The sequence below is a fragment of the Terrapene carolina genome, unplaced genomic scaffold (genome assembly GCF_002925995.2).
Source record: "Terrapene carolina triunguis isolate 2854851 unplaced genomic scaffold, T_m_triunguis-2.0 Scaffold67, whole genome shotgun sequence".
Taxonomy (NCBI): Eukaryota; Metazoa; Chordata; order Testudines; family Emydidae; genus Terrapene; species Terrapene triunguis.
This window is the reverse complement of record NW_020664418.1, coordinates 43786704-43811913: the sequence shown is the minus strand read 5'-3', so window position 1 is coordinate 43811913 and position 25210 is coordinate 43786704. Positions and strand designations below refer to the sequence as shown.

At 42.9% G+C, this 25210-nt stretch overlaps 2 protein-coding genes across 2 annotated transcripts in view; one reads left to right on the top strand and one right to left on the bottom strand.

Moving 5' to 3' along the window:
- Positions 1 to 1173: 1173 nt before the first annotated feature.
- Positions 1174 to 23461, bottom strand: PGPEP1L (pyroglutamyl-peptidase I like). The gene is made up of 5 exons (XM_024210951.1): positions 23398 to 23461; positions 20618 to 20670; positions 5281 to 5397; positions 2609 to 2838; positions 1174 to 1655 (listed from the first exon to the last, which is right to left on the bottom strand). The coding sequence occupies exons 1-5, from the start codon at positions 23429 to 23431 to the stop codon at positions 1487 to 1489; spliced, it is 603 nt and encodes a 200-aa protein (XP_024066719.1). The 5' UTR covers positions 23432 to 23461; the 3' UTR covers positions 1174 to 1486.
- Positions 23462 to 24327: 866 nt separating this feature from the next.
- The window catches only part of FAM169B (family with sequence similarity 169 member B), a 49368-nt gene continuing 48485 nt past the window's right edge, over positions 24328 to 25210 (top strand). Inside the window, exon 1 of the mRNA XM_026648464.1 lies at positions 24328 to 24355. Coding sequence (XP_026504249.1) covers positions 24328 to 24355 — 28 coding nt within the window. The remainder of the gene's footprint in view (positions 24356 to 25210) is intronic.

Sequence of the window (25210 nt, the reverse complement as noted above, 5' to 3'; positions counted from 1 at the left end):
ACTCGTCTTGAGAAATGACACCTTTAAATCCATTCAGAAGCTGAAACTAGAGTAGAATGCAGCCAGCCTACTTTTTCAATGGGATAGTCTGCCCTGACAAAGCATGCAGCCCTGGTGCTCCATGAGTTGCCCTTCCTGTGGGAACGTAAGCTGTTGGGTTTTGATCTATAAAGCTCTGAATGACCTGGGACCATCTGACCTGGGAGTCTCTTCCCTGTGCTGTACTGTGTAAAAGGGTAGGTCTACACTTACCTCCGGGTCCGGCGGTAAGCAATCGATCATCTGGGATCGATCCCGGAAGTGCTCGCCGTCGACGCCAGTACTCCAGCTTGGCAAGAGGAGTACGCGGCATCAACGGGGGAGCCTGCCCGCCGCGTCTGGACCTGCGGTAAGTTCGAACTAAGGTACTTGGAATTCAGCTACGTTATTAAGGTAGCTGAATTTGCGTACCTTAGTTCGAAGTGGGGGGTTAGTGTGGACCAGGCCTAAGTGTTGCCTTTTTCCTTGACAGCATGGACACCTAGAGCATGAGGTAAGTGTTCTTTTCTTGTGATTAAAATCCAGCTTAATAACTGAATTGTTGTTGTTGCCGCCAAATTGGAAACATCCATTTTCGGTTGTAATCCCGAATTCATCAAAAGACGTTTACAGTCTGCTTTGGATCCGCAGGCGCACAATACCAGCAGGAAGTGATACCATCTCCTTCTCCCTAAAAACACACTGACTAAGCCTTTCAAAGGTGGTTCCTGCTAATGCATCCTGAAAGCAAATGCAAGGGTCACCACTGAAAAGCTTTGTGGGTTTTTGAGTGGGGGCAGTAGTTTGGCACATACAGGGAAACTGCTGTGGGTGTGGGGCGATTTTAAAGGCCCATAAGATGGGAGCATTGCATGTGATTTTCCACAAATGAGAGCTTTCGTATGGCTGATCTATTCTGCTGGGCTTGGGGGATAAAATTCTCCCTTGTGTGTATATCAAGTTGTAATTTTGTATGGTCATAATCATGCACATCACTGCAATTTATTATGTAAGCTGTATGAAGTCTACCTGCATATCGGACAGCAGGAACAAACTTTCAAAGTGCATTTTAAAGCAATTCGTATCTTGACATTTCATTTCACAAGTCTTTGGGGTTTGGGCAGGGTAGCCTTTTAAATACCATTTTCTTGAGAATTTTCCTTGTATCCTAAATCAGAAGCAAATTTGTTACCATTAGCAAGATAAATCACCAGTCACTGGCGTTCCCCTAAAAGATTGTTTACATTTCTTCCTTTGTTTGTAATTTGTTTTACTTGTTTTTTATGTAATGAAAAATTTGCTAAAGTTATTGTAGGATTTTGGAACTTATTTTAATTCTGCCCTCCCATGCTATGTAATTTTTGTTCGTTTGTTTTTGTTTTTAAATCTTAAGGGTTGCCTCAGAGGAAGGTTAAAATAATTTTACTGTATTCTGAGAAACTTGCATGTCTTCTGTAAACCATCCTTTTTATTCATTCTTTTCCCCACACTGCTTTAACATCTCTAAGATAATTATTTGTAGTGCTTTTCCTAGAAAGTCTGCTGTTACCAATTTGGATAATGGCGGCACATGTATAAAAGCTGCTTTTCCATTACCATAATACAGAGAGGTATAATAGGTATAATCACAGATGTACCTACAACATTAAAAAAAAAAAAAAAGAATTAAGGAAAGCTAAACTTTGATTTAATTAAACACAGTTTAAGCAGTTAAGCCAGATTTGGTTTATGTGCTTTGTATTAGGAAAAATGGAAATTAAAAAAAAAAACCCAAAACACTTTTAGAAACAAACATTCCTTGAGTGCTGGCTTGATTTGATGGACACCCACTTAATAGCGTCTGCAAAATAAAAATCATTATACGTGCATTGTTTTGTGAGATCACAAACTAAATTAGACTGGAAAATTACCCAACTGTACGTATGTACGTACACACACACACACCTACCTACAGCCCCACTTCCCAGCCCCCTACATAAAAGTAGCACAATTTCAAAAAATGTTGTGTGTGTAAGATACTTTCTGGATAAATTCTTCCCTTTTCTCATATCACATCACTCCGAGACCCAAACACTCCGAAAATAAAAACTAATTTTGACCTTCAAGAATCCTGGTTTTTGTTTGTTGTTTTAAAGATTGGTTAAAGAATCACATTAAAAAAATTGTTAGTTGCCATAGACACGTTTTTTTTTTAAGAAAATTTTTTAAAATGAATTTGTTTATTCTGAAGGCTGCTCATTCACCTTTTGTCCGCCTCGCTCCGTTTGGACAATGAAAGTGGATTAAAGTCAGTGGCTAGTCAGAATCAGTTTCTCATTATCTTGCACAGTGCTGAAAAAATTGCGTCACTGTCATATTTTGTTTTAAAAATCGTTTCTACTGGAATTTACAAATTCAAGGAAACATTTCTATTGGCCTTACTTTTTGTGCAAATCATCAGTCTAAATTTTCAGTCCCTTGTGTCCTTTTCACACCTGTGACTGTTAACTTTAAGTAGATATGTGTATTGGTGAGGGAGCAAGTACTTGTAATGATTCTTGAAGGTGAAATGAGCTGCTTTAATATCCTCTCTCACTAATAATGTGTTTACCTTCCTGCATCTCTGGAAAAGACGATATCAATCCCTTCCACCGAAATGTTTTTCCAGAGAGTTTTCATATTAATTGTAGACTCAATCTTTTCTGGGCCATCTAACAGACAACAGCCATCTTCTGGGCAAAAACCACAAACATCCATCTCTTTGTAGCCTTTGTTCTTCCCACACTGTTCAAGGATGATGATTGCTTTGGAGGATGAAGCGAGTCCAATGTGAACAGTGAGCTGTTTTTTTGCCCCCACCAGAGTGAATAACAGGAAATGAAAATGACAGACTTGTTTTTAAAAACATCCAATGCAATAGCACCAAGCAGTTTATGAAATAGCAGCTCCAAGGTGGAGTGTCTGTCTTATTGCTCCTCTTTAAAGAAAACGTAGATGACCCTTTGTAATGTAGAACAAAATTGGAGTTTCGTTGTTTGTTTTATCTAGTCAGATTAGGAAACCAGCACAAGGATATATGCAGCACCTTCTTGTAACTCACAGCGGTTCTTTCCACTGTTCTGCATACAGCGCCATTGTTAAAAGCTAATAGTATATGCATCAAGTTGCACCAATTTTCATCATAAATCTTTAGCTGACACTTTAAACTGCACCTCCACAATCTTGTCTGACATACACAGACACTTTGGGGAGTTTTTAAAGACCCACTCCAGATTATATTGCCCTCAGGACAGAGAAGCCTCTTAATCAAGCTATCAAAGTCAGCAGCTTTTTATTCCAAATAAGTAGTTTTCCCAATTAAGCAAAGGAGGATTTTTTTTAAAAAGCCTCATTTTAAAATGACAAATACTCTATTGGATGAAAATGCTGGAATAAGAAAGACTTTCTGTACTTCAGCTGTATTTCTTCCTTTAGAGCTGAAATCCTGAGTTTCTTGCACACCCAAAACGTCATTAAATAGAAGTTTTGGATGCACAAGGATTGCAAGATTTGGCCCCAAATCTGTATTTATCAATGGGTTGTAGGCCAGGACTATTTTATGCATAGTTAAGCACCATATATATTTTATACCATGCTCATCGCTATATCAAAGTGTCATTTAATCACTTGACACCAGATAAATGCATCACTATTAGACAGAAGTTATTTATGTTCCTAATTCTCATTAGGTGCTCCTGATTTAAAAATTTGCCGACTGTGAGGAACATGCTTTAGTGGGGGTAAAATACACATTTCATAACTATTAAAAAAAAAATTACAACTTTACCAGTCCATGTAATACCCCAAGATTCAATAATGAACTATTTTCTTTTCTAATTTTTTTTTGTGTAAACATTTTTTCCTAGCGGTGATATGTATACAACTGATTCAAATTTATTCCACAAAAACATTGTTAAAAAGCCTGACATTCTGTGTTGATCTAGTTTCCTTTCATAAGAGGAAGATTTTTTTTTTATGGGGATCCAGTAAAAACCAAATTAAACAGTTGCCCAAAACGTATCTAAGGTGTGTACATTCACCTCTTGAACAATAGCTGTTTCTTTAAACTTCTCAAACATTCATGTGGTAGATTTCTTACACTGATATGTAATGAGTAATGGTTAGCAGTCATCCTGTCCTATAAGGCTACACACTCTAATACCCTGATGATGAGCATCATCTAAGAACCTAGATAGATGACTAGGTACTGTAGGTGTAGGAGATGTTTGATTAGCACGTAAAGGGCTCTCTTCAGCTGTCATTTGATTGCTGTGAAGGAACCAAAGGATTCTGTATCAATGCACCACCACCCCATCTAAACTAGATACAGGAGAGAAATATTCCTCCAACACCCATGCATTCTCAGATGTGCATGCCCATCTCCCCATGTATTTTTCCATGTTTGTTTTTCTGAGCTTAAGTTAGCTACTGTCACAGAATCCAGCACTTCACCCTTTTTGCTCTTTGCCCAGAGCTACACTGGCTTTGTTCACACATTCAGGTACCTCTGCTACAGCTCACACTCCGAACAAACAGGCATTGAGTCCATCTGTGGTCTGGCTAAGGTTCGCTTTTGGGTCATGATCTAAATGCTCTTTCCCTCTCCATCAGATCCTTGGTAAGAGCTGCCAGAAGCCATTCTAGCAACTGAATGACTTCTTTTGGGAAAGACCCTCCTCATGCAGGTTGCCAGCATAACTATTTCCAGTGGTGTAGCTCACCAGTGGCTCATGAAGTCTTTGGTGATGGTCCACAGAATGGTTCTCATATTATTTCACTCAGTAAGAAGTTGGGAGGAGAAAGTGAGATCATGTAAGGGCTCTGTCTCTGATGAAGTGGCTCACAGAGTGAAAAATATAGAGAATCATTGGCACTAATATTCTTGGTGGCTGTACTATGAAAACACTCCACAGCAGTGTCCTTCAAAGACCTGATTGTCCATTTTGCCTGTCTCAGAGGGACACAATTATATCCCATTGCTCACTATCGCTTCAGGTGGTTGAAAGATATTACCCTTTATTTCGTGTGCTGAAAAGAGGGAGAGGTTTTTAAAGCTCAAATAGGTTTCTTTGGTCCATCTACCCTACCTCTCGGCACACGCTCAGGAGTTCCACCCTCCTTTTCTATCCTGTTTTTTTCTGACTATATCTAGTGGACAAGCTATATCCACCTTCTGAACAGACACTGTATTATTTGGTTCAGTTTTAATTTAAGCGAAAAAAATTCAACTATATAATCACTCACTAGTGGTTGAAGAGTCCCCCATATCTTACAGACGAGCTCCTTTGCTTTTTGGTAAGCCACTGGCAGTTGCATGATGTGTAGATCTATGTTTTCACCAAGGCCTAACTTGGACGTCTCCTGTACGTAGAAAGAAGCAACACAGGCTTGAAAAGCATTAGATTGTCTCAAAGGGCGATGTGAAAAATCAGACTTTGGTCCAATTCAGAGAGTATATTGCAATGCAACATATCTACCCTAGTGGTTCCCAAATAGTCCATGGACAACTTCTCTAGCATTAATGATTGTGTGGACCATCTCCCTTCCCCCTGATAACCAAACATCTCTTTGGCAAAAAGCAATGGCTTACCGGAAAAAGTGACCTTAGGAAAATATTTAATATCTTTTAGCTACTTTTAAAGTGATTTAGCCACTGGAAACGAGGAGAAGAACTAATAACACATGACCAGCCGTCTCTGTGGACCACTTGTGTAATGTATATCATCTCTCTCTCTCTCAAGAAAAGGACCTAGGGGTTACAGTGGACGAGAAGCTGGATATGAGTCGACAGTGTGCCCTTGTTGCCAAGAAGGCTAACGGCATTTTGGGCTGTATAAGTAGGGGTATTGCCAGCAGATCGAGGGACGTGATCGTTCCCCTCTATTCGACATTGGTGAGGCCTCATCTGGAGTACTGTGTCCAGTTTTGGGCCCCACACTACAAGAAGGATGTGGAAAAGTTGGAAAGAGTCCAGCGGAGAGCAACAAAAATGATTAGGGGGCTGGAACACATGACTTATGAGGAAAGGCTGAGGGAACTGGGATTGTTTAGGCTGCAGAAGAGAAGAATGAGGGGGGATTTGATAGCTGCTTTCAACTACCTGAAAGGGGGTTCCAAAGAGAATGGATCTAGACTGTTCTCAGTGGTACCAGATGACAGAACAAGGAGCAATGGTCTCAAGTTGCAGTGGGGGAGGTTTAGGTTGGATATTAGGAACAACTTTTTCACTAGGAGGCTGGTGAAGCACTGGAATGGGTTCCCTAGGGAGGTGGTGGAATCTCCTTCCTTAGAGGTTTTTAAGGTCAGGCTTGACAAAGCCCTGGCTGGGATGATTTAGTTGGGGGTTGGTCCTGCTTTGAGCAGGGGGTTGGACTAGATGACTTCCTGAGGTCCCTTCCAACCCTGATATTCTTTGATTTTATGTGCAACTTATGAAAAATGTGTTATAAACCTTGATATAACCAACACTGTCCCTTCAGAGGACTTGAGAGCCAAACTTATACTTCTGCTGAGACACACATCATACAAAATTCCCATGAGGATATCTAGTCCAACTTCTGCCAAGGCAGCACGCTCCCTTATGCTGTTTTCTAGGGCTTATTCTAGTTTTAGGTGCTTTGGACAAAGAGGAATTATCTCACTGTCGACAAGGAAAAAGGTTGGCCGTGGGAAATATCCCTGGTTTATATGCAGCTTCATTTTATTAATAGCAGAGAGTTGTAATTAAATAGGCTGTGAGAGGTGGCCATATTTGTTGTTTGATTACTTATTTCAGGCTTGGTGATTTTATCAGTGCAAGAAACCCCAGCTGTAATGGACAAGGTTTCCCTGGACTGTGGAACATCTGCCTAGCTGCTGTAGGGGGTTCCTCAATATAGGGAAATGGCACCTATTGGGATGGGATTCTCCTTATGCTTTGCCTATAAAAGACATGAACCCCAACACTTTCCCTGAAGAATTTGGTTTCTTGCTCTGGATTTGGGGTGGGAGAAATAATGGAACCATCTAAAAAGCTAGATTGGAGGAGGGGCCAGCCAACCTCAGAAGACAAAATGAGGAAATAGTCATTGAAAGGGGCATCCAGAAGATTCGTAAGGATTCATATGTTAGAAGGGCAGAAGGGACCATTATGATTAACCAGTCTGACCACCTGTACTCCGCAGGCCACAGGACTTCCCTGAATTAATTCCTGTTGGAAGCAGAAGCATATATTTTAGCAAAACATCAATCTTGATTTAAAAATTGCCACTGATGGAGAGTCCATCCTGATCCTTGGTAAGTTGTTCCAATGGTTAATGGATGAATCATGGGGGAATTCTGGTCAGGACAATAGGGCTTACGGGCAAGGGAGCAGGGGAGTGGTTGGTAAGTCATGAGGTAGGTCTGCTGTGGGAAGTAGGCATCTGCAGAGGGAATCTGTTCTGTGTTAGGGAAGGGTCTGGTGGGAAACTAGATGTGTACTGGGAAGAGGCACGGTGGGAGAGCATCCCGGTGCCTTTAAGGGAAAGCGGACCTGTTTCTCACTAGGGTCGCTTGCATGGAAGGAGCCCAGGTCTCTTTTGTGTGGACTGGGAAATTTGCCCTTGAACACTGGCTTCCTAAATAAACTGTTCCAGTTTTCTTGTCAGCGGAAACATTGATTAGCTGTGCTCAATAAACGATGTGACACGAGCAAGGAAACAATGCCTGTGGGGAAGTAAACACATTTAGAGAACACTGCCAGCCCTTTTTCCTCTGGGCACTGACAGTCTTGAGAGGCCGTTGTATCCTCTTTGCTTAAGAATGCAGTGCTGTGTCTCTGCTTCCAAAAAAATAAAACCCGAGCCAATTTACGATTAGCATTTTATTTTTTAACGCATATTTAATTTGAATATTTAATGAGATTTTTCCTCTTTTAACTGCAAGGCCTGGGTAATGTGACTGACTGTAACTTCTCTGTAAGACATGGGGACCAAAAATAAATGTTAAAGCTGCTGCTGTCATTCACCTCTTGAACTCTTAGTTTGAATTGTAACTGACTAGGCCAAATTCATTCCTGGTATTGCTCCATCTATATCAATGGCGACACACACAGGCGTGAATTTGGCCCGTAGTTTATACAGGAGGAACTCTGATCAGCAGCAAAGTGCTGAAGATTGTATCAGGGACAGAAAGGAAGATACAATCTCTGTTAGATCCTAAATAAGTGCTTTATTATTATTTAGGCTGATCTACACTACAGATTTAGGTTGACGTAAGCCGCTTTGTGTCAACCTATCTGTGCATGTATCTATGCTCAAATTTCTTTGGATGACGTACACACCCTGTTATGGCAATGCAATAAAACCACCACCTCAAACAGCGTGGCGCCATGGTCAATCTACTGAGGTTAGTGGAGTGCTAATGTAGGTGCTGTGTGACCTGTGTCAACCCTTACAGTCCTCCAGCAGCTGTCCCAGAATGCCACGTTCCCTGTGACATTGACCGCTCTGGTCTCAGTTGTAAACGCTGCTGTCATGGAGACTGGAAGCTACCCCCTCACCTCCTTTCAAGCCTCCTGCTTGTTTTTAAAATGCCTTTTCCTGGTTGCCCAGAGTGGCAAGCACACCTAGCAGCCCTTCCTTTCTCTGTGCAACCGTCCAACCAACAGGCTGGCTCCACGCAGTCCTGCCAGGAGTAGATAGGAGGTATTGGATCTCCTGGGCCTGTGGTGAGAAGAGGCTGTGCAGGCACAGCTATGGACCAGCCATAGTAACGTGGACAGATATGAGCAGAGTGCGTGGGGGAGGCAGGCAAAGGAAGGGGTATGACCGGGATCAGCAGCAGCGCTGTGTGAAAGCAAAGGAACTTGGCTAGGCATAACACCAGGCCAAGGAAACCGATCGATCTAGTGCTGAGCCAGAGACCAGCCGCTATTACAACACACTGCATGTCCTACTTGTGGAGACACCCCCAGTACCCAGCACAGTACCATGGATGCCTCTGAGGAGTCCCAGACAGAGACCCCTGCTGTGAACAGTGAGGCGGAGGAAGAGGGGGAGAGACACGGCAGGAGACTGCAGCCATATCACGAGCCAGGACCTGTTTGAGCCTGCCCCAGGCTAGCCAGTCCCTCCAGGTGAGCATGGATGAGCCTGATGAAGGGGAAGGGACCTCAGGTAAGTGTGTGCATGTGTCTTTCCTTACAATGGTTAAATTTAAGGGTGGCGCCCAGCCCATGCCCCCTTAACAAGGCAGAGGTACTGACTTTTAATTGTTTTACTCATATTAGAAGAGGTAGAGGTACAACAAAGAGAAGTAGAGTTGGCATGTGCTTTTCATTCTCCTGTAGGGTTAAGCTGGGTGTGAAGGAGGGGCATGTGGAGCAGTTTGTTTATGTACATGGGGATGTCCCTTTCACCCTCCTGAGAATCTCGATTAAACTTTCATAGAGATACTCTGCAATCCTCTCCCAAAGGTTTGTATGGTTTCTAATAAGGAAGGCTGCCTTATTTCTTCCTCCACGGTAGGACGCTTTTCCATGCCACTTTGCGATGAGTTCAGGTGGCACCATTGCAGTAAACAAGTTAGTGACATATGAGCCTGGGCGGCTTTGGCATACCAAACAGCAGCTGTGTGCTCTGTGCTTTTGTTACCCTCATCAGCTAAAAGCACCACTGCCTGTGGAAAACAGTGCCAATATTCAGTGCCCTTTGCTCATACCTGTGGAATCCGGACTGAAATAGTATTGTTTGATGCAACAGAAATCCTTCCCCCTCCCCCAGCCCCTGGTAGGCCATACTTACTGTACCTGGGGCTTTGCCTCACAGATATTATGCAGGGCACAACAGGCAGCTATAACCAGTCTAGCCAGTGCACAACATCAGCATCTCTTCAGTCTACAAAAAGCACATTCAAGAATCATTCTGTGCCTGCTGAGCCGTTAGTTGAATCTTTCCTTGTGTTGTTGAGGTGGCCAGTGCATGGCTTCATGAGCCCAGGAGAGCAAGGGATAGGCTGGGTCCCAGAATCACTCCTGGCATTTCAATATTGCCAAAGGTAATCCACCACTCAGGAAAGAATGTCCCTGCTTGCAGATGTCTGAAAAGTCCTCTGCTGTTAAAGTTGCACACGTCATTCACCTTCTCTGACCAGCCCATACTGATAGCAGTGAAGCATCCCCAGTAATCCACCAATGCTTTGCACATTTGTACAAAAATAGCCCTTTCTATGGTATTCTATGGCAAGGTGGGCAGGTGTCAAAATAGGAGTATGCGTGCCATCAATCACCACACCACAGTTGGGGTCTCCATAGGTGCAAATCATCCACAACGTCCTGCACATTGCAGAGAGTCACAGTCATGCACAGCAGGAGACAATTAATGACCCTACTCCCTTACCTGGAAATGGCCCCAACTTTGGAATTTTCAACTCCAAAATGATTTCCCACTGACCAGCAGCAATCCAGCATTGCAGGCTTCCACCATGTGATCACCATTCACTTCTCTGCTGTCAATGCAACATTTTTCTCGTGTCCCTGCACTGGAGGGCTGCGGTGAGCATCCAAAAGTTCTGCAACCACTGCTACTCATCCCATACCTGCATTACAATGCAATCCCACCAGTCAGTGCTCATTTCACAGGCCCAGAAATACCACTGTCATCCATGAACACCACCGACAACCTTGGATTGTTTTTCACTATGTCAGTGAATTCTCATTGAATAAATTGCCATGTGCACCGTTGATGTGGTACTTCCTGCAGGTCTGCAAATACAGGAGAATCGTGTTCTGTACTTCCAATGTTCATGAGAATAGTGCAGAGCTCTGAGGGCTCCGTGCTTCTGTCAGAGATGGTGGACAGTGAAATTTGTCCCCAGGTTTGTGGGATTTTTTTTTTTTAAAGTGCAGAAATTATGGGATATGGATGGTATTAGGGGATGGAGAAATTGCATGCTGGGAATTTGACCCCTAGCTCCCAGAGATCCCTGGTCATTTCTCTCCCACAACACATTGGGAAAATTTCCCAAAAAGCATTGTGCCAGATGGCAGCATGTGGCACTCTGATACTACCCATGGTGCACTGCACTTTGCACTGACACAAGTATACCAACTTTGGTGACTGTACACCAATGTAACTTGTGTTGACCAAAGTTTGTAGTGTAGACATGGCCTATTTCTGTATTACTATAGTTCCTTATAGCCCTAGTCATGGACCATGACCTCCGTTGTGCTAAGCATTGTCCAAACACAGAATAAAAAGACTGCCCCTGCCTCAAAGAGCTTACATCTTAGTATAAGGCTATGTCTACACTACCACCGAAAGTCGACCTATGCTACGCAACTCCAGCTACATGAATAACGTATCTTAGGTCGAGTTACCGCGGGGCCTACACTGTGGGGGGTCGACGGGAGAAACTCTCCCATCGACTTACCTTACTCTTCTCGTCGGGGGTAGAGTACAGGGGTCGACTGGAGAGTGATCTGCTGTCAATTTGGAGGGTCTTCACTAGACCCACTAAATCGACCGCCGGTGGATTGATCTCAGAGCATCGATCCCGGCTGTAATGTAGACCTGCCCTAAGACAAGAAACAGATGGATACGGACAGGGAGTACAGTGAAACATTGAGACACTACTGGTCAGCATATAGGCTGTGGTATCCACACCATAATGGCTTAACTGTTATCAAGTTTTTGTACGCATTACCACAAAGGAATGTTTTAAGGAGGGATTAGGAGGAGGATAATGAGGTTTGTGGATGTTTATGGGGAGCTCCTCCCAAGAGTGAGGACCAGTGTGGGAGAAAGCACAAAGGTACTTCTTTGAAAAATTAAAAAGTGGGCAATGGAGGATGGCCTCATTGGCCAACTGAACACAGAAATCCGGTTGGGTGCCGTGTGGTTAATGATTCAGGGGAGTATTGCCCAAATTTGCCAGAGTTCTAGCTGACTGTCCTGTGAAACGCCATGCTATAAGAACGGAAACAATAGTAATCTAGGAAGAACGTGTGAGCTCAGGTGTAGCAATTATAAAATGGGTCAGCTTCTGTGTTAGCAGGTACCTTGAGCTTTAGAAACCTCCTGATACTGTCATGGACCATAACTTGGAATACCAGGAAGTTCTTACATAATTAAATATTCACAGGGTGCTGTCCTAGCAGCTTATTCCTCAAATTCAATCTGTTTTCACATAGAGAAAGCCGTGCTGAGATGTTATCCTTCAGATATTGACTTTTTTTTTCTTTTTTTTTTTAAGAGGACACTAGTCATTGAGCAAACCAATTTGTAGGGCTACCTATTTACTAAGGGCTTGTCTATATGAAAAGTTGCAGCAGTTTAACTGAAGTTGTGATTTTTAAACAGACTTAGTGAAAGGGCAATGTGGACACTCTTATTTTGGTTTAAACCAGGAGTAGTTTACTGTAAATCGATTAGAAAAAGGCTTAAAATGAACCAAAATAAGCCACTTTTAATTAAACCAGTACAAATTTATGTGCAGACAAGGCCAAAAGCAATATTGTTAGCCCTGTACAATATGGTTCCCGGGATTGTGCCAATTCCTGGTGACATGGACTAGATCAGGGGTCGGCAACGTTCGGCACGCGGCTCGCCAGGGTAAGCACCCTGGCGGGCCGGGCCAGTTTTATTTACCTGCTGACGTGGCAGGTTCGGCCGATCGCGGCCCCCACTGGGAAGCTGCGGCCAGCACATCCCTCGCCCGCGCCGCTTCCCGCTGCCCCCATTGGCCCAGGACGGCGAACCGCGGCGAGTGGGGGCCGCGATCGGCCGAACCTGCCACGTCAGCAGGTAAATAAACTGGCCCGGCCCGCCAGGGTACTTACCCTGGCGAGCTGCGTGCCAAACGTTGCTGATCCCTGGTCTAGAGGTTAAGGTACTAGGTTAAATTCTTGATTCTGCCGCAGGCTACCTATGTAACACTGGAGAAGTCACTTAACCTATCCTCTGCCTCAGTTCCCTTCCTGTAAAATGGGAATGATACTGAAGTCTTGTGAACCCCCTCTTAAAAATGAATATTTCCAGGGATTTTCTCCTTTACCTGAATGTAAATTATAAAAGCAGTGATCTTGGAAATATAAGATTTGTTTGTGTGACATGTTTATTACACACTATGTATTATTATTAATTATTATTTATCGTTACAGTATTTTTGTTGCATTATGAAAACGGCAACACTCTTCCAAGGTCTCACTTTCGTAGCTTGTATCACTTTGAATAAGCCTGTTATAAGACAAGGCTCTTATGTTTCATCAAGGAGTATCAGATGTGAAACACCATGTAGGTATTTAAGAAGCCAACTCAGAGTTCCTCCTACACAAGCATTCAGGTCTTGAGCAGTCCAGGCAAACAACGCACACTTGTTCTTCATAATAATTTTAAAAACAATACTAGCTGCCTATTTAATTTTAAAAACAGCAAAAAATATCCACCTCCCTTTCCATTTCTTATAAGGAGTCTTGAAGGTTAAGTCTCCTCAGTGTGATAAATCTGCTTGCTTTGATCTGCTTAGCTCTTGGAAGTCTAGGGGCTCCGGGCTGCTGGTCCCGTGCTGCCCGCGCTCCCTAGGGATAGCTCTGTCCGCCATTAGGGAATTTTTCCCCGACAACCCCCTGTAACATTCACGAACCCCAGTTTGGGAAACATTGCTCTATAGGGTTGCTATGAAGACAATCAATTAAATATTATGGGGCACATTGATATTATAGTGATGAGGACCAAATACATACTGTTATGACGGAGGTTGGGTGTGACGTGGTGAAGCTGGTGGGTGTAATATCCCTTCATTCAGAATAAATGTAAGAAGCTGTTAAGGTCCTTTTTTGGAGTAAGTTAGTTGAAACAATACACAAGCCACATGCAAGGCTGGGCAGAGAGTGAGCTATGTGGATGGGAGGGTTTTGCTGAGTATTGTTTGGTGGTGTGAGAGTCTAAGCAGCAGCCAGGGAACAGGCAGAGAGAGGCCAAGCAGACAGTAAGAGACACCCTGGAAACAGCTCAAAGACAAGGGAGATTTTTGGGCAGAGGACTGGCTGGAAAGAGGCTTGGAACCATGAACAAAAAATGTGCCTCCTGTTTGAGTCCTATTGGTTTAAGGAAACAGGACTCCATCATCAACTTCTCTTAATGTAAACAATCCACAAGACTCCAAATATTGGCTAGCTGCTCAGGTCAAAATGGGGTAGCAGTACCTAGATAGATACGCAACTGCATTTTCATGGAGTCAGTTACTTTAAAACGTGTGTGAAATCATGGTAACTATTCATGCAGATTAGGCACAGAATCATGCTAGCATTTTTGCACGTGCTGTGTTATAAAAGATCCTAACAGTGTTGTGCTGGGGTAAGAATAAGGGAATTAAAATATATATTTACCAAACATGTAAATAAATGTAAAAAGGGGTTTTTAAAGGGCTGCAGGTATATTTTCAGCTCCTCAGAATGTTTTATAAATAAAGGAAACTTGAAAAATTGAAATTAAAAACCCTTTAAAAATAGCTTTCAATTCTCTGTACCTGTTCACTGAAGGATTTCAAAGCACTTTAAAAACATTAATTAAGCTCCACGAAAACCTTCTGCGGTAGATAAAATAGCAGTCTCTTCACTGCTGGTTAAAGTGAGTTAGAGAGGTTAAATGACACATTTCCTAAAATCACAGAGTCAACGGACGAATAAAGAACAGGGCTTGAAGTCTGTCTCTCAGCCGCCGCTAGAAAAACTGGCTCCTAGAAGTAGTTGACAATTTCCCTTTTAACGCAATCATCATAGACTAATTATCCTGAGTTTTGCCACTGTGTTTAGGCTTGAGTCCTGTTATCGAGTTGGGACCCTGATCTTGATCCTGCATTACGCTGACTTGGTAATTGGCTGTTGTCACGTGGCAGACACTTGACCTTGTTTGAAGGAGAGTTAGAAACAGGGTCAGGTGGAGGGGACTAGGTGGATCTATAGTATGAAGTAAATAATTCAAGGCATTTGTGATTCTGAGGGAACTGTGAATGACACTGAGCAGCCAACCTGTCATAATCACTGACTGTTTGCAGTGTTGTTGTAGTCATGCTGGTCCCAGGATATTAGAGAGAGAAGTTGAGTGAGGTACAATCTTTTATTGGACCAACTTCAGTTGGTGAAAGAAACAAGCTTTTTGAGCTTTCACAGAGCTCTTCTTCAAGTCTAGTCCAATAAAAGATAGTACCTCACCCACTTGTCTCTACAATCACTGACTGCAATTTGCCAGCTGATCTGAAGTAAATATATTGTCTGTGTTGCTTTCCCGTAGAGTGAAAATTATGCTCCACGTTTCAAGAGTTAAAAGTTGCTGCTGCACTTTCATGCATATTTTAAGAGGGTATTTCAGGTGACTGGAGTTATAAGAGCCATGAAAGACTTTACAAAGACAGATTTCTAAAAGGAAAGCTCAGTCTTTCCAGCACTAGTCAACCGTGCCAGGCCATGTGTTTAGTAAAAACTTTGAAGCATTTCTCAGTGACCCTGAATTGACGGAACCACTTATATCTTCACTTCCTTTTGATTTGTCCTTTCCCCTAAATACTAAAGCGGTATATTTTCTGATGAATGGGACATCTATGGATGCAACTCCCAGTAATGTTGATGGATGCCTTGCGTGTGTATCTTCTCGGGCTGAGATGTGAACTCATGCTAATACAAACATGGCAGGTATTTTTCACATGCTTTGTGTATTTTATTTATATCAAAAAATAGGCACTCAAATGCAGTGTTTTACCAACTAGGAAAGCAAAATCCTTTTAGATGTCTCGTGAGCGTTTCCTGACCACTGAGTGCGAACCTGCCCCCTGTCTCTGCTCCTGGTCCCCTCTGTTGGCTGTTGCCCTTGTCAGGCAGGTCTTCATTGACTCAACCCAGGAAGGAACCACTTCCAGGGTAAAAAGTCCTTCTGAGCTAGCTTTAAGTCCATGCCTGTACTGGTATAGAGCATTGTTCCCAGGGCTTTCTCCCTGGTGACTTTGTCCTCAGCAGTTCTCTGGTGTTCTGTTTAAATTCTAGCCCGTTTCTCAGGCCTTTAATAAGAACATAAGAACGGCCATACTGGGTCAGACCAAAGGTCCATCCAGCCCAGTATCCTGTCTACCAACAGTGGCCAATTCCAGGTGCCCCAGAGGGAGTGAACCTAACAGGTAATGATCAAGTGATCTCTCTCCTGCCATCCATCTCCACCCTCTGACAAACAGAGGCTAGGGACACCATTCCTTACCCATCCTGGCTAATAGCCATTAATGGACTTAATACTGAGTCTTATCTCTTGGGCTTAAGCTGCTTCCCCAGCAGCCAGTGGGGGGACCAGGTCCCAACTCTAGGGACCCTACAAATAGCCACCACCTGTTGCTTTCTTTAATAGTTGCTGCTGCTGCATTCCCTGGACTGCTTCCCATGTAGCCCCTTCCTCTTCATCCTTACTTCAGGGCTGAAGTTCTCAATTCCTCTTCTCCCTCACCAAATGCCAATTCCACCAGAACCCAACTTCTGGTTTTCCCTGGAGCTCCAGCATCAAGCAAGAAGCACCCTTCCTTACTCCTCTGGTCCCAGCCCAGAACTGACTAACTCAAGCCCTGCACTCCTTTTAACTGTGCCTGCTGTGCTCTGATTGGCTGCTTCCTTGCAGCCTTTCTAGGCAGGCCTGGAGGACTTACCTTCACCGCTCCTTTCCTGGGTGGGGTGAGGTAGGAGCAGGGGGCCTCGAAGGGCCTGGTACACCCCATCACAATGTCTCTTTCCAGGACAGTATGAATGAGTTCAGAGCCTGGTAGCAGTCATGGACCTAGACTGGCTCATTCATTCTTGTGTTCTGGCTCCTCAGGATGGCAATAAAGGAGAATTCAGCCTAGTCACCGAAAATAGAAGCACTGTCCTCCAAATGACCCTCCCCACATTTGTGTGCCTGACTAATGCTTTGAAATAACAGAAGGAAAGACTGCTCTCAATGGATCCATGCGGCTGGGATTGGGGAGTGTATCCTACAATTAGCAAAGAGAAGGGCTCAGTAATCGTATCTGGAAGAGCAAAGTACCTGCCACTCCCTGAGGAGAGAGGTTTGAAGCTGCCAACCTGAGACAGAGGGCCTGGCAGCTGGGTTGTCTTAAGGAAGCAGGGCTTTAAGAGGAAAGGTATGGCCCAAGGGAGAGAAGTCTTTGTTCCCAGAATGAGAGGAATCTGCCTATAATGCTCCATGCTGAAGAGTATTGAGGGTGAAACTGCATCGATGCTTTTGGGTTCTGTGATTGCTGCCGTGCTCCTGCAGGAACTGGGGATTAAACTAAACTCTGACCTACAAATAGGTGGGAAGTGGCTGCCCTGCTGGGACTGGCTTTACACAAACCCTCATGAGGCAGTGTTTAGGGGAGAGCCAACTCGTTCTAGATAGACAGCCAGCCTGAATGGATGGGGTCAGTAAAGCTGCTACTACTGTACAGTCCTTTTTATATTGAACCTGGGTGTGTTAATGGTTGGTCCTCTGGGGTGGCAGGATTGCCTTGCATCACTTAGTGAGCCACACACAGACCCCCCAGTCACCTTAGAATCGCTGCTGCTAAGCTCCACAATGAGGGCCAAATCCTGCCTTATTCCAGTCAAATTCCCATGGTCATCAACAGGTTTTCAGTGTAAATAAGGAGAGCAGGATTTGGCCCAGTTCTCTTTGACTAGAAGGAGGGTGCCTGTAATATGTCAGTCCTTGGTGGCGGTGGGGCTAGAAGAGGCCCCATAAGGAATGTGGCGGATTGTGTAAGGAGAGCAGGAGCTCAGACCAACCAAATGTACATGCCAAATTCTGCTGACTTTAGCTTGTTTGTGTAGGCCTCCTGAAGTCCCAGGACTACTCGGCTGATCAAGGCCAGTGGGATTTGGCCCCAGATTGCTATTTAAGTGTAGGCCAGCCAGAACAACTCACTGGTCTATCAAAGTTCCAGACTCTTCCTGTTTTGCTGCATAGTTCTTTCCATCATCTAGATTTTGCTTCCTTGCACCACAATGGAATCAGAAACCGAGGCAGTATCTCCAATACAAGCAGAAACTAATCCCACATACAGGGTGTTGGAGCTGAGAGAAGGGGATTTGATCTCTGTGCTCCGTGACTTAGGTATTTTTAATTATAGAATGTTTTAGCTATCGTTACCTAATTTCCTGGCACAGAAGGCACATGACATGATGTTACAAAAACTTGTTTCATCAGCGCGTTCTGGCCTTAGGCTGTTCTGCTTGCAGATAAAGAACGTATTTTATTTTCAACCAGGATAAGATGATACTGTGTCTAAAATTAGGACCAATGGAAATCAGGTGGTGATGACCAAGCGTATTGTCAAGTGATAAATATTTGTGGCTTGGGGTGTACGTCAAGCTCGGGTTGGGATAACTTATAGGCCTCCTGATATGCTTGGGGTACTGAAAGGTACAACAGAAGTATGTGTTCTGCTTTTAGTAGCCTACGGGGATTGGATTACCCTTCCTCCTCATCACTTCACTGAATGCCTAATGGATTTCTTCTTCCAAACACTAAGATCCCCCTCCAGTGCTGATCTGTGTCCCCACCCCCTGCCCTCTCCTGTACACATTCATTGAAGACAACTGTATTCCTAGAGGAGTTGGTTTCTGCTTTGATCCTGGGGAAAATTTGCCAACAGGGAGTATCTCAATAATCTTGGCTTTACTGCACTTCAATTTAATTAAAGTCAAATCTTCAATAGCTATCATTACAGCTTGCATAAAGGATGTAATCTTGTAGCAGTGGACACTGCATCATCAGCAAGTACGGTTATTATGGTGCACAAACGTCTTACTTTTGCTGTTACTCTATTGGCTCCTCATGTATTCAATGATCCAGATGAATCTTGCACCTATCTTTCTCTCTCTTTTTCTTGTTTTCTTTAGGACATGTTTGAGCCAACTTATCAGACCATGACCGCCACCTCTGTTCATCTTTCCCTGGGCTCCTCTCAGCCCTGCTGTACACTATCACTATTATTCTCTGCATCTTCCGCTTTTCTATCATCATCCAGAACCTGTTCTCTTCCCCCTCCCCTTCAATCTCTCTACCTCATCCATCCTCCATCTCACTTCAAATCTCATTTTCATAATCTCTTTTCTATTTTGCAGTTCTGTCTGTCCATGTGACTCAGCCAAGTACATTGATATAGCTTGTGTGAACGACTTTCTCTTAGATTAATTGTACAAATAAATACCCAAGGAGAGAAAATGGAATGGGGGTGAGGTTGTGTGTTGAAACCTGCAGCAGCCATTTTGTGTGTTACAAATGGCTGGAAATTGTACTGAACAGAGATGACGCGTACACACACTGAGCAGAAATCTGTAGCTGCTCCTGCTGCTCAGAAATACATGACAGCCTTTAACCTTTTTGAGAGCGCTATGGTACTAAAATACCCAACTAATAAATCATATAAAACCTGCTGCTACAATAAGTGCAGTTTTCAAATATAATGGAATAGGCTATTATTTTACAGTTAGCCACATGCCCGCTGCTGAAATTTGTCAAGTTCAGCCTCCCCTTATGTCTGAGTGCAACAACCCTAAATCAGATTAGAGGAAGTGAGGTTTGGCTTGGTTTAACACCAGATGAGCCTTTTAAGTTATGCTTTTAAAACGTAATCAGAAATTTACCTGACCTTATTTGGGGAAATGGTGCTTGCCAGGAAATATGGACTCCTCCAAATATTAATTGAAAACCACCGTTTTTTTTAACACCTGCAGTAAATGGATGAAATGATCAAATATGGGTCTCCTAGATGTGGTTGGGGAGCAAAAAGGAATTTCCAAAGCTCATCTTCCTTGGCTGTAGCAAGGTGGAATTCAGGGATGTTTTTGTTACAGATAGAGTCCAGCAGTGGGGAAAACCCATATCTGAATAATTTTGTTTTTCAGTATTAACAGCGGAGGCTGGTAACAACTGAAAGTGGGAAGGCAAAGTTGAGCAAAAAGGCACACTCGGAGCCAAGGGACACTGTATGATCTTTGCTCATAGCTATCTGACATGACAGTGGGTAATGAGGATCCGCCACAAAAGCTTATGCTCTAATAAATTTGTTAGTCTCTAAGGTGCCACAAGTACTCCTGTTCTTTTCACAGACTATTAGGGATTGTTGTAGTAAAGTGATTATTTTCCAATTTCTATAATTAAGGTTGTTGTGTGTGTGTGTATATATGCATGTGTGTAAATATACAATTTTAGTTCCGTTCACTTAGCAGATGTCCCCTGAAATATAACGAACGTATTGCCTTTGCATTTTCTTTGATGCTGGAAGGTGGTGTTCTGGCACTATAGCAAAAATATGTCCAGTTTTTAAATTCTTCAAGGCAAGGCTGTTACTTAAAAGGCAGATTTAGAAACCTCAACGCAAAATTAAGCATTATAAGTAATATGTGCATTTTCATCTTTTACTCATTCAGCAGTTTCTGCTTTTTCCTCTGCCCCCCCCCCCCTTTTTTGTTTTTTGTTAGTGTATTACAAAAGAACCGGCTTTGGGCTATGGACAAACAATGGAAGGAACGAAGTTATAGTCAAAGCATCCCCCTTTCTTGTTTCCTACATGGACCTGCATGAAAAACCTCTTCAGTGCTTACCTTCACTGCTTCCCAGCTAGAGTTAATGAGGTGTTGTCGAAAGGGACCAAAGCCTGAAATCAAAGAAAGGTGCTATTAAACTGTGCTTGAACTCCAAGTACCATGAGTTGGATTATATGCACTCATGTACTTGTTCTTTTTGACCTTGATATTCTTGGTTGTGGACTATGAGTCGACTGGATAGACCAGCCTTTGTAATACTTAAGGGAATTCTATGACATCTCTACCCCGATATAACACAAATTCAGATATAACGCGGTAAAGCAGTGCTCCGGGGGCGGGGCTGCGCGCTCCAGCGGATCAAAGCAAGTTTGATATAATGTGGTTTCACCTATAATGTGGTAAGACTTTTTGGTTCCCAAGGACAGCGTTATATCGGGGTAGAGGTGTATCTCCCTTTTTACAGAGAACACATGCATCCACTTAGGGCCTGATTCTGCAATGCTTACTAAGTAATTCTTTCTTAGGTGGTTAGTGTAATTGAAGTGAGTGGGTATGTTGGCACCAACAGGGCTACTCTCACAATAGGAGACTCAGCCCCATCATTACCTACTAAATCAGTGTCAAGTGATTTAGAATAGTTTTTATAGGAAAAAGTGTTGAAATCAAATTGTGTTCTGTTCCATTTACTATCGCTACAGCATCCTGAGCGCTAGAGCTCATTGAAAAAGGTAAAGTATATTTCATGATCATGTTTTAATCAATTTTCTTTTAAATGTTTTGAAAAAAATTGCTTTGTTTTGGTAGGTAAAACCTCTCCCACTTTCTCTCGCTTATCTTTTTTCCATGTGGAAAAGGTGGGGAAAAAAGTGAAAGGGGTTGCCCATTGAGATGAATGGACAGTTTTTTGAAAAAAGAAAATCAATTTCTTGTTTAAAAATTTTCCATCAAAAATGAAAAAATTACCACTTTTCTTTTTGGTTGAAAAGGCATTTTGTCGGGAAAAACATTTATTTAAAAAATTCCCCACTAGCTCTACTCATCCCATTCTCTGCATCCCCATCCCAAATCACATCAGATAGTACAGGTATGCACTTGTGGATTGTAGACAATGTCTTAGATCCTGGTCAGTGGAACAACTAATACAGATAAGCCTGTAAAGCTATTTTAATCCCTATTTTTTAAAGCACATCATTTTTGAAATAAACCCCAATGAAAAAAAGAGTATCAAAAATGTAATAAAATATTGGCTGAAGTACATAAAATTTGCCCTTTTGGTCCCTAAAAAAGTACGTTACTTCTATGGAAACTATACAGCCTTAGCTACAGTATAAAGGCTGCAGTGACTCTGTTAAAAAACTCAAATATTTTTTTAGGCCACCTGTATGGTACACCTGCCTTAAATTGCTTCCAGTGTTTGTCTTTTCCTTTTCCCTTTCCCTTTCTTTTTTATTTTTCTTCCTTTTTTCCCCCTTTTCTTCCTACAAATATCTAATCCTTTTTTAAAAATCATACTAAGCTTTTAGTCTCAATGATAACTTGTGACAATGAGTTTCACAGGCTTCACTGTTGTGTGTGGTGGTGGTGGTGAAATAAAGGACACCCTTTCTTCCCGAAAAGGAAATATAGATCATTCCATGCTTGTTCCATTTCACTTTCAGTGAAGAATATAGTGGTACCAAGTCAGAGTGAAACTCTGTTTATAGTAAAATGTAAATTCTGAACTGGGTCACAGTGCAACATGTAAATTACAGCTGTGGTCAGAAAGAACTATTGCTTAGGGTAAAGCTGTTTTATTAAAAGAAATCACTGTAAGAAGGTCTTACTGTATTGAAATAGTTAAGCCAACACAGAAATCAAATTGGCTGAAATATTATTAGATAGTTGATAATAAAGCTGCGAGCAGCGCCAGCAAGTTTATATTACAAGCAGGTGAAAATGGGATTGAGGCACGCTATGATAATTCTCTATATTACCTCTAAGTGGCACCTGTGCGTCTAACAGACACGTCATTCTAAAGCTATTTCAACAAGTGGAGTCTCTACCTAAAGGACCATGTAAGGGGAAAAACTAACAAGGAGCTCATCATGGGCAAACATGTTGATGTAGCTTCAGCCTCATCCCTATGTCCTCAGATGCCCTATAGTGGAAAATTATCCAGCAACTCACATGTCAAGAGCTACAGTGGGTAGCAGCATTCCTTAAGAGTTTTAACCTTTTAAAGTTCAAAAACCTCTCTAGTTGGTGGGTCTGCAGTTGTGATTCAGCATAACCTATCGCTAGCGAGAAAACTTTCAAATCTGGTGCCTTGACCTGCATGCTCAGGCGTGCTTATCTGGTATATTTAATTTTAATGGGCTAGTTTAGCAGTGATGAGGCTGCTGTTCCTTTTGTGATTTTTCTCTTACCTTGCCATGAAACTGAGACCCTGAAATTTGCCATGTGTTGTTCTAATTCTAGACCCTGATTATGTGGCGGCATGATGCAACCTAGTTTTGCTGCTTCAGAGCTCCTTTTGGGTCAGGTTCATCTAACATTAGTTTATACTGCCGACAGCTACACAACTTGGACTGGAGAAGATGTCGTCAAAGTTTTCTTTTTTAAAAGAGAGAAAGGGATCAACTAACCAAACTGGATGGCAATAAAGGGGAGATATACATCTGATTTTCTTAGGAAGGCACAGCAGTGAGTTATTTTCCATTTGGAATTGTTACTATGACCAGTTGCTACTGTATTTCCCTCCAGGGAACCGTTTATGACAAAGATCAGGCATGTGTGCATTCCATGGCTGGCTAAAAGAGGAAGCAAATTTAAAAAAAAAAATAAAACAAAAAACTTACCAGTCACAACCACAGTGTTGGAATTTGAATCCATGAAACTTGGCTCCAGAACGTGAAATCTGGTAGTCTTTCAGTTCTAAACAACAGTATCGTAATTCATACATCTGTAGTAATCTGCCTGATTTGGAACACCCTTTTTTCCAATCCGTTCTGAAACATGCAGGTTCCTATTGGACAGTGAAAAAGACTTCATCAGACTGAGACAAGTTTGGATTCATGTGACAGACATGATTTGGGAATCACATAACTCTTTCAAAATGTAAATTATTATGTCTCTGTTTAGAGAGAGGTCTGATCAGTACTGCCTGAAGTTTGCTTTATCTTTTCTCTTTTTTCTTTTTTTAGAAGTCTTAAAACTGTGTTTAAGAAACAAAGAAGAGTCTGAAAAATATTTTTATAAAATGTTTAGCTACATTTTAGATCAGAAAAATGTTCATGTACAAACTAATTGGACTAAGTTGTTACGTCTGTATACTTGTTACAATTTATTTATAGTACAGTTGTAATCCACTGGGTTTTTCTCCCCTTAATTAAGCAGAGTGACTAACTACAAATACATATCTATCCATTTCCACCCCAATTAAATTGTCTTTCTCATTGTCTTAAATGTTTTGTTTGCAAAAACCCACATATATTTATAGATACCCATTCCTCACTATAGCTCAGAGTAATTATCTGACTATCTAGCTAATCTAACTTGATTTTGATACTATGCTCAGCACCATAATGTCTGAGTTCCTTACATATTTTAAAATAAACATCAAATAGACGAATTCTATGTATGGTAAGTTAGATGCAAGCAAACAATATGGGGTTTAATGTGTTTTAATATGGGTAAATGTATACATCTAGCAACAAAGAATGTAAGCCATACTTCTAGCATAGGGAAATCTATTCTGAGAAGCAGTGATTGAAAAAGATTTTGGGGCCATGATGGATAATCAGCTGAACTTGTTGTGTAATACAATGGCCAAAAGTGCTAATGCAATTCTTGGAAGCATAAACAGGGGTGTAGTGAGGCAGTGTGGCCTCCCTCCAAGCCAGAGGGGAGGAACCACTCTCTGTGCCCAGGTAGACGGAGTCAGGCTGGATTTGCCCCTCCTACCAGAAGTTGAGACGTGGGACAGGAAGTACAAAAGATGGAACCTCCAGCTCAGTTAGAGCCCAGCCAGGGAAAGAGACAGATGCGCCTGGCTCGCGGCAGGCCTCTGTCGCTGCCGAGCCAAGCAGTGCCCTGACCCAGGAGGAGACCGACTCTGCAGGGGAGCTGCCGAGGGAGACAGACGCTTCTCCCCAGACCTCCACTGCTGGAGCGTAGGGTTGCCAACTTTCTAATCGCACAAAACCGAACACCCTAGCCCTGCCCCCGCTCACTACATTCCCCCTGGATGGCTTGCTCTCCCCCAACATCACTCACTTTCACTGGGCTGGGGCAGGGGGTTGGGGTGTGGGAGGTGGTGAAGGCTCAAAATGGGGGTGCAGGCTCTGGGGTGGGGTCAGAAATGAGGGGTTCAGGTAGGGTTACCATATTTAAAAAATAAAAAATGAGGACACTCCACGGGCCCTGGGCCCGCCCCTTTCCCACCCCGGCCCCGCCCCAACTATATGGTAAGGGGACCCCGAGTGCGAGTGGCTGCAGCAAAACTTACAACTCCTGCGATCTGCCGGGGCACAGAGGCGGCGGGCAGCATCTGAGCACGCAGCCGCCTCCTCCCCGGGCTCCAACTTTCCCGGCTCCCGCCACTCTCCACCTAGGGTTACCATATTTCAACACTGAAAAAAGAGGACACTCGGGGCCCCGGGAGTTGTAAGT

Excerpts from the sequence above, each read along its gene's own strand:
- PGPEP1L (XM_024210951.1), bottom strand. The coding sequence starts at position 23,431 with ATGGATTCAAATTCCAACACTGTGGTTGTGACTG. Across the intron at positions 2,839-5,280 it reads GGGGGACTCTTCAACCACTA|CTCACTGTTCACATTGGACT; the intron begins GTGAGTGATTAT and ends GCAAAAAAACAG. Across the intron at positions 1,656-2,608 it reads TTTTCCAGAGATGCAGGAAG|GTACATCTGTGATTATACCT; the intron begins GTAAACACATTA and ends TTAATGTTGTAG.